Consider the following 9,954-nt stretch of genomic DNA (forward strand, 5'->3'; position numbering starts at 1 on the left):
ACTTGTTTTTAAAAAACAGATTCAATCTATACCTATAATATGCTAGGATAACAACAATAATAAAATGATTAGCAAACTGTAAATTTCAGTGTAAAAAGGTTTGAGGCAGGATAAATCACTGCAACAACAAAGACTGATGTGCCTCTACTACTACATTCCAGAAGTTTAGAGATGCAGATTTAGTATTTGATATTTCACGTTATACAAATGATCTAATGTATCAATTACATTCACACAGCTCTTGTCAATAAATTTAGATGAAAATGTATTATTTGTGGTTTAAAAACTACTCTAACATGTTGAATAAACGGTGTGATGAATCAAAAATAGTTAGTTGTCTCCCGCTGTATATCAGTGACATGAATACAACTGAATGATGCCCAACTGCTACAGACATTTATATTTATTTATTCATATTATGTATTTACTTTTTGCCTCCATACATCTTTGTTTTTTCTTTACATATTCATATTATTAAAAAGGGAATGGACAATGAACATTTGGAACAAGAAGCTATTGATACAAAACCTTTGGCTCTGTACAATTTTGATACTAACAGCTGTAAATCCATTTGTACTTGTCAATTGTTGTGAAATTTCCTAATAAAAAGATAATTACAAAAAAAAAAAAAAATAGTTAGTTCATACAGCATGAAATTGAAACAGCATTGAAAGTGTAAAAACCAAACATTTAAGGACAGTCACCAAATCATAAAGTACATGAAACAAAGCATCATAAAAAACTCATCAAAAGGGATTTAACCCTAAAAACAAGAGTGCCCGTCTCATATTTCTCCCTTTTCAGGTGCTGGTGATGGCGCATGTCACCGCTGGGATGATAAACCTCTCACGCCACGAGAAGGAGAAATATTTCCTCACCGCCACGGGACAGAAGGAGCTTTTCCCCAGCCTCCATGATCCTCATTCCAGAGATCTCTCCGTGGTGATCCCGGCCTACAACGAGGAGCTCCGAAGTGAGTGATGACGGACTTTAGCACAGTAAAGTTGTGCAGCGAGCAGCTTCACCTGTTGATGTTGCTTCAGTATTCAGCTTTGACTATTTACAGATATAGAAAACTGTAAAAGGTAATAGTGACCCAGTTAGGAAATAACTAAATTACATTACGCTGCTAATTAGGAGGACGCAGTAAATGCAGTGTTAAATGATAAATATTTATTTATTATTATTACTAGTATTATATATTATATATCATATTATTTTATTTATTTTTATTTTATATTGTTACTATTTATTATTACATATATTGTATTATATATTATATACTGCACTATTATTATTATATACTGTCTAGTCACTATAGCATTGTTGCCATCATATCACCAGTTTAATTATAATTACCTTTATCTTGCCAACCATCCTACCAACTGATCTTCTTTTTTTTAACTTCTTAAGTGTCCTTGTTCTATTCTGTGTTTTTTTCTATTGTTGTTTTTATTCATGCTACCTCAGTATTTTATTTTATTGTATTTTATTGTACTTGAATACTGGACTGCTGTGACAACCACATTTCCCTTCGGGGATGAATAAAGTAATCTATCTATCTATCTATCTAAATTACATTACACTGCAAATTAGGAGGATGCAGTAAATGCAGTGTTAAATGATACATTGGTAGAGCTTACATCAATGCCTACCTGCTGTCAGTTTGTTTTTTTAACATGCATGTGAATGTGTGTCCTTGTAGTGCCTGTGATGCTGGATGAAGCTATGAAGTACTTGGAAGACAGACAGGTAAGTTCTAAGTTAACAGTAAATCAAAATACGTGCACATGCAAAAAAAATTGTTCAGATGCAAGACAAAAAAAAACATTAAAACAAGACAAAGTCTGAAGTTGGCTTTGTATAGTAAATTTTCAAACACTGATTTGAGTTTTTCTGCTTCTACGTGGACCAAAAATCATTCAAACTTGACACATAACAACACAACAATCGTACCTAAAGGTCCATTTAATCACTTTTACTTTAGTTTGGTTTAGTTATTTTGTCACAGTTACATCCCTGATAAAAAAGATGTTGGGAGCTGTGTAAAAGAAAAAATAATTCATCAAATTCAGAGTTTAAATTTACAGAACAGATGTTCATGATTATGAACATTAACAGGTAGATTTAGAGGGAAGGGTTATGATTTGGCAAAAAAAAGATTTGAGCCAAACCTTATAACAGAAGAACTGTAAGGCACACACTAAAAACAATGATTACAAACTATTATTGAATGTAAGTGTGCTCTGTTGTTAACTTTTGTTTGTTTTTTTGTTTTCTTGTGTGTTTTATTTCTTGTAATTGTACCCTTGATATCATTGAAAAATGAGGACTTGCCCTCAATGGTTTCTCAAGATTAAATAAAGGCCAAATAAAATTTGAAAACAGAGGCAAAGTTTCAAACCTGTAGGACTGATTTAAACTAAATCCTAGTTTAAGATTTAGTTTTGTTTGGAAGCTTATAAGCAATTTTATGGCAGAATGTTATTTCCACAGTGGCCAGTAGGTGGCAGCGTTCAGCTTGTTGTGAAATAAATCCTGACTGTTTTTGGCCTTTTGCAGAAACAGGACAGCTCTTTTACCTATGAGGTCATCGTGGTTGATGATGGCAGCAAAGACAAAACCACAGAGGTGATCATTTATAAACTTTTTTCTGGGAATATGTAACCACAAGTGCTATTTCCACAAGCCTACTTTTGCTGAGCCAAACATTTCAAAATGAATAGAAATGTGTTTTTCTCTGCTGTGCTATTCTTCCAGGTTGCTCTTGGGTACAGTAGAGATTACGGTGCAGATAAACTACGGGTGCTGACGCTGGTAGAGAACCGGGGGAAAGGAGGAGCTGTACGGATGGTGAGACTCTAGATAACTAACTGCAGGAGCAACAGTTTGGATTTGACTTTCTGTTCATTTGTGTGTTTTTCTATCTCCATTAAAGGGAACGCTGAGCTCCAGAGGGAAAGTCATTCTGATGGCGGATGCTGATGGAGCCACAAAGTTTTCTGACCTGGAGAAAGTCGAGGCTGGACTCAACAACCTGAATCCTAAACCGGTGTGTTCACTGTCTGTTTAGCCTCATTTACATGAATTAACCCATTAAGGCCTAAAGCGCCTGGAAAAACATGCCTGTAAAACCTCGAAAGAACCCCCTAAAACCTGAAGTTTTTCTGGAAATATATATAACAGAAGATTTTTCAGCCTCTGTAGCAGATAGAAATGAAATTTGAAAAGTTTCTACCCGTGGCTTTCATGAGAAGTTGAGTTTATTTGTCCAAACCTTCAATAAAGTTTTTTAAAAAATCAACAAACTCAGCAAATGTTACATTTGACTGAATAAAAAATCCTATGCATAATACTAATACATGCCCATTAGCAAGATGCTAACATGATATGACCACTGGAAGAACAAGACATAGTTCTCATTAGCCTACTGTAATAAAAAAAAAATATATATCATAATAATAATAATAATAATAAATAATAATACATTTTATATATTGCACTTTTCAGGGTACTCAACGACGCATAAAGTAATATAAGACATAAACAGTCATGATTTCTTATATCATCATCACAATCAATTATTGTTATTAATATGAATATATTGTTAATAATAATATTATTATCTCCAGATGGCCACAAATCTGTCTGTTCTTCTGTGAAAATATGTCGTCTAAAAACATATTCCTCATCCATAAATGCCGGTCGATTGGTTCCGAGGGTTCAAAGTCCAGATCAGCAATAAAATCATCGGCGCTGTTTTCATCAGATCTCTTCCGTCACTTCCTGCTGAGCTCCTCCGCTATAGATATAGATATCTATATATATCTATATATATATATATATATATATATATATATATATAGATATGCCTCCGCTATAGTCGTCTTCCTCCATGATTTAAAGTTCTAGAAAAGTTCCATGTTGCATTGCGACACTCCCACATGTATTCTGATCATGATTCTGATGCATTTCATTGGCCAAGAGACCGAAAATAGGTGGAAAAAACTACAAATACTACAAAATGACATATCCGCTGTCCCGGCCTTAATGGTAGAGTGACGCAACAGCGCTCCCGGTTTCAATGGTAGAAATGCGGTGATGCTTTCCCGCCGTCAATGGGTTAAGAGAAGTTTGTCACTGTGCGCTCATACTCAACATGCATCTTTAAATGTCTTTATATTCAGGAGAACCTGGGCATTTCCTGTGGCTCCAGAGCTCACCTGGAGCAGGAGTCAGTAGCTCAGGTAACTGTTTGTTTATCTTGTTTTTATGATATTGTTGTTGTCTGTTTTCAGCATTAAATAACAGCTGTTGTCTCTCTGCTGCAGCGTTCTGTGTTCCGTACGTTCCTCATGTACGGGTTCCACTTCCTGGTCTGGTTCTTCTGTGTGAGAGGGATCAAAGACACGCAGTGCGGCTTCAAGCTGTTCACACGGGAGGCGGCGCTCAAAACCTTCACCTGTCTCCACGTGGAGCGATGGTGAGGACTCTTTATTCTAGCTCCAGGAGCTGTTTGTGTTCAGACACTAGACATGTTTCTGATGGATCTTTGGAAACAAGATTTCCTATTTCAAAGCCCTGAAAACCAAACTAAATCTGCTTTTAATCTGTGATCCGTTGGTCCCCTGCTCTCGTTTCTCTTTGTTATTGTTTCTGTTATTTCTTTCACTGTTCTGAGTAGAACAGTAGCGTTAGTAGCGTTACAGACATTGTTCTTACTGTTATTGTTATTTTTCTGCCCTTAATTAGCTTTTTTCTTTCTTTTCGTTTTTTATACTTTTATTTTGTTTACACCATTTCTCACTTTTGTTTTTATCATGTCAAGTTTCTTTGAGTCCCCTTTTACAGTACTACACAAAAACAATTTATTATTATTAAGATAAGAGATTCCTTTATTGATCCCCCATGGGGGAAATTCAGGTGTTGCAGCAGCACAAGTACAGAGTTAAAACAGATTAAGCTGATAAGAATAGAATAATTATTTATATATATATATATATATATATATATATATATATATATATAATTCTAGTTCTAATCTAAGTACATTTGACCAAATATAAACAAAAAATAATCCTATCCTGTGACAATTTTGATAAAGAAAAAGGCAAATGTGTGTTTCTGTAAGCAGAAAAGGTGTCTAGTTTATTTATTTTAAAATAAGAAATATCATAAACATAACTTCCATAAACGCCCAATGTAACATATATGTCACGTCACAGATCTTTGACATTTAGGGGTAGTATTTTTTTTTTTTAAACATTAGAAATGTGTTCTATGTGGTCCACTCGGTCTGTGGTATATCCCCCATCATTTTCCTTTAAGAATAAATAGGTCTGGGTTCTTATGGGTTAATAAAGGTGGTTGTGACTAAAGAAAGTACATATTGTTGGAAAATGAATTTTAATGCAGCTGTTGAACATCTGTTCCTCTTTCTCCCTGCAGGGCTTTTGATGTGGAGCTGCTGTATATCGCCCAGTGTTTTAAAATCCCCATAGCAGAGGTGGCAGTCAACTGGACAGAAATAGAAGGTAGATCTCCATGAATATGTGGACGTGTGTCCTCCTCGTTGATCCATAAATATCTCTGTTGGATTCCTTTGTGAGTCTGTATTTAGCTGATTTTATATATTCTAGTTTTTATCTTTCATTCACATTTTGTTTATAAATTCATATTGCAGGTGTTTATAGCTGTTTATCTATCTTTATTTGGTTATTTTATGCAAAGCAAAGAATATAGACTTATAAAAACAAGAAAAAGCTAAAGAAAAGAGGTGCATTTTTACGTGCATGAATTTGCAGTTGTTGCAAAATCCTCCCACAATTACCTAGTTTTCCACCTTTTATCTGAGAACAGCCAGAAATCCCTCCACTATAGACATGAGTATCAATCATAATGTGACAGAAAGCCAGAAGAGACCAGCTTTAACTGGCAAACTGTGATCTACTCGTACTTTTAAAAGCTGATATTTGCTCTGAACTAGTAGGAGCTGTGATCTTTAATCTTTAAAAGGAGTTACAACCCTGATTCTAAAGAAGTTGGGAGCTGTGTTAAACGTAAATACAAAAAAAACATCAAGTTCAGAGTATATATTGATCATTTTGAAGATGAACCTAATAAAATCCAGCTACGTGGGAAGGTGAGTCTGTATTTAGCGGATTTTATATATTCTAGTTTTTATCTTTCATTCACATTTTTTTATAAATTCATATTGCAGGTGTTTATAGCTGTTTATCTATCTTTATTTGATTTGGTTTGGTTATTTTATGTCTGTTTTTCTTATCTGACTTTTTGATTGACATTTACTTCTTTTTCATGCTTTACTCAATTTATAAAACATCTTTTAAACTATTTACTAAAGCCTATGTAGTACTGCTGTGATAAAATCTTTTCTGATGGACATTTCTCATGGCTCATCTGCTGCAAACTGACATTTCCTATAAAAATGAAGTTCCTGTTTGCTCTGTTAGGGTCTAAGCTGGTCCCCTTTTGGAGCTGGCTGCAGATGGGACGGGACCTGGTCTTCATCCGCCTGCGCTACCTCACCGGAGCCTGGAAGCTGAAGTCTCCACAGAAGACTGATTAGCCAATCAGACGAGCCCTGGTGTCCCAGAGACAGCCTCTGATTGGGCCATCAGACCTTTGGAGGAGGCGGGACTAACAGCTGTGTCCATCGTTCACGGTGACATCACGTCCTTCCCCTGTGATGTCACACGCCGCTGGATGTTGTGATTCTTCATGTTCCCGCCTTTTTAAAACTATTTGGATTTTGGCTTGTGATGGCCGCTGTTACATGCACATTTCTGTTGCCGCGGCGACAGAACGTCTGTATGACTGATCCAGAGTTTGTGTTTATTTTGTGGCCAATCAGCTGTAAGTGAGAGCCTTGTAGTCAAAATGTGGAGGATCTGATAATTTGACAGGTAAATGAATGTTACTGTGTGATGATGGGAGTTTATATCTGGCTGAGGGTTGATGGGACTAGATGACTTGAACCAAAATAAAAAACAATGTAATATGTCAATGATTTATGATCTGATAATCATTATTAACCTTTTAACTACAGCTGCAACAATTAGTCAATGAAATCAATTGGTTTAATTTGAAACTATTTTTATAATAATTGTCATTTTTCATGCAAAAATAATGCCAAACAATTGTGGTAATAGTGTAAAATTAAACATTTTATATTTGCAATAATCAGTCAATTAATCAATCAGTCAACTCAAACATAATCTGAAAATAATTTCAAGATTAGTTGTATTTTAAAAAAAATCTCAAACAATTGTCAAGTCCAGGTTTTAAAATGTTAAAATTTTCTGCATTTTTTTGGGTCTTACTTCAGTGTTAAACTGACAAAAAATATATTTACATTTGTCATAATCAACAGTCTGAACCTTTCTATTGAACATTTTAGAAATAACAAAATGCTAAACGGAAAAATAATATGGTAAAGTGCACAAAGCAAAGAATATAGACTTATGAAAACAAGAAAAAGCTAAAGAAAAGAGGTGCATTTTTATGTGCATGAATTTGCAGTTGTTGCAAAATCCTCCCACAATTACCGAGTTTTTTCCACCTTTTATCTGAGAACAGCCAGAAATCCCTCCACTATAGACATAAGTATCAATCATAATGTGACAGAAAGCCAGAAGAGACGAGCTTTAACTGGCAAACTGTGATCTACTCGTACTTTTAAAAGCTGTTATTTGCTCTGAACTAGTAGGAGCTGTGATCTTTAATCTTTAAAAGGAGTTACAACCCTGATTCTAGAGAAGTTGGGAGCAGTGTTAAACGTTAAAATTAAAAAAATGCATCAAGTTCAGAGTATATATTGATCATTTTGAAGATGAGCCTAATAAAATCCACCTACGTGGGAAGGTTTAGGGGTCAGGAAAGGGTTCGGATTAAATAAACCCGAACTTTTTTTGAGTCAAAGCTTGTAAGAGAAGAATTGAAAAGGCCAAAAAAAAAATGCATGAGGCTTCGTTTGAAATAATCTTCTAGTTTCTGCAGCTGTGCTTGTTTCACATGTGGCTGAAATGCAACTGAAACTACATCAGTTCAGAATAACTAAAGTTTTCTGGTCTACCCTGACCTGCTGGCGTGCAGATCAATCAATCAATCAATCAATCAATCAATCAATCAATCAGACTTTATTTGTAGAGCACTTTTCATACAATAGAAATGTAGCACAAAGTGCTTCACATAAAAAAAGTAGGAAATAATAATACCATCCCATTAAAAACAAAGCACAAACTGAGGAAGTTAGAAATGAATTAGATAGAATACATAAAAATTAAGTGTCCAAACTTTTTTTTTAATCAGGGTTGTACATGCATTGTTAATTGTTTGCACAGAAAAATAGTTCATACATGTTTTTGACATTTTGTTAACATTGTGGTTGTCTCTTTGCTTGCCACACACCTCACCCTGATAATATAATATTTCTTGCTTTATACTTTTCTGCAAAATGTAACAGATACTGTATTTAAACAGTATGACTTCTTTAATCTGAGCTCACTGGTTCCTGATCTGGGAAGGATTCTCGTCTCTGCACGAACTGTACTCAGGAACATTTCTGTTAGATATTATTTTCCGAGAAATCTGCAGGATCTGACTCCACTTGTAGTTTATTTAATTTGCTATAAAATTAGATTTAACAGTTTAAGATCCTCAGGATGAAGCTAGCCGGGATCAGCTATATGAAATATCCTGGGAGGTAATGAAGGGGCAGCAGTATTATCATGAACATAAAAGAGTGGGGGGACCCTGGGTTTCATTATTTATCTCTCGTTCCCTTTAGCATGTGGACATCTGCTTGGAAAACATCCAGCAGGCGTTTCTGTGGTCTGAGTAAATGAAGTTCTTCTTCGTGCTGCTTTCTTATGCAAGCCTGAGGTCTGTGGAGGAGTCTCTGGGGCCCCTGGGGGCCCCGGGGAGCGCATCCTGTTTGTGCCCCATCCGTCTGTCTGTCTCTGTCCTGCAACGAGACAAGAGACAGAGAGTCAGTGAATCATCGTCTGGCTGCTTTTTTCTAGTTTCCTGCCTCACAATCAGCTCTTCAAAGTGACCAGATAGAAGCTGTGAGGAAGTGTTTTATTGAGTCACTGCAGGGAAACAGTTTCACTTTGACTTCTGTGTTTTGCCTCAACAAATAATTGAGATGTGAAGATAAAAAGGTCATTTATTGCTAGAAGCAACTCCTGACTTGTTATCTCCAGGTGGCTGCAGCCAGTTCAGCTTTAGAAATGAGAAACACAAAAACACAACAGCCTCACTAACAGCTGCTTTATTTCGTCCCCTGAGGGTCCGCGGACCACACTTCCATCACCTATTTGTGGTTTAATCCTGGCGCTGCTGCTTTTTTCACGACCCACCTGGTAGTGGAGGTTGTTCTTTTTTTTTTTTTTTTTTTTTCTGACAGGATCCCCAGAGTGCTCTGTGCCTCTCGTGTTGGGAGTATTGTTACGTTCCGCAGCAGTTGCTGTAAACTGAAAATGTCAAACTTGTAGACTCACTGTCGCCAGCCGGGGCTTGCGTCATTAACTGGACTAGTCACGGCACTCCCCAATAAAGGATCGTATCCATCCGCAATGAGACAGACCTCTGTATGGCTCCCAACAATAGATAATGAAACAACCTCGATTATAAGAAGAGAGAGAGGAGGGAAACATGAAGATTGATTTCACAACAAGCTGCTGATTGTCCCTCCTTTCACAGTTTTTAGGCTACAGGTGCAGCGTGTGTGTGTGTGCATGTGTGCGCGTGCACATGAAAGTTATAATAGCCGAATTAACTTATTTTAATGGTAGATTTTACCAGGCATCAGATGACATTGCTATATACCTGCACACGCGAATATAAAAGTTAAACAAATGTTGATTTTAAACGATTTTAATGAGGCTAAACAAACAAATGCAGCCTGCTGTAAGTGCAAAAAATAATTCA

The 9,954-nt window shown here is 36.0% G+C and overlaps 1 protein-coding gene across 1 annotated transcript in view; it reads left to right on the forward strand.

Annotated features, from left to right (window-relative positions):
• Positions 1-7,080, forward strand: part of alg5 (ALG5 dolichyl-phosphate beta-glucosyltransferase) — an 8,029-nt gene extending 949 nt beyond the window's left edge. Inside the window, exons 2-10 of the mRNA XM_059351443.1 lie at positions 805-973; positions 1,706-1,752; positions 2,563-2,631; positions 2,761-2,853; positions 2,939-3,052; positions 4,188-4,247; positions 4,332-4,483; positions 5,449-5,534; positions 6,474-7,080. Of these exons, the coding sequence (XP_059207426.1) occupies positions 805-973; positions 1,706-1,752; positions 2,563-2,631; positions 2,761-2,853; positions 2,939-3,052; positions 4,188-4,247; positions 4,332-4,483; positions 5,449-5,534; positions 6,474-6,589 (906 nt within the window). The 3' untranslated portion in view covers positions 6,590-7,080. The remainder of the gene's footprint in view (positions 1-804; positions 974-1,705; positions 1,753-2,562; positions 2,632-2,760; positions 2,854-2,938; positions 3,053-4,187; positions 4,248-4,331; positions 4,484-5,448; positions 5,535-6,473) is intronic.
• Positions 7,081-9,954: the final 2,874 nt, after the last annotated feature.

This window comes from Centropristis striata, chromosome 15, assembly GCF_030273125.1.
Source record: "Centropristis striata isolate RG_2023a ecotype Rhode Island chromosome 15, C.striata_1.0, whole genome shotgun sequence".
NCBI classification, from domain to species: domain Eukaryota; kingdom Metazoa; phylum Chordata; class Actinopteri; order Perciformes; family Serranidae; genus Centropristis; species Centropristis striata.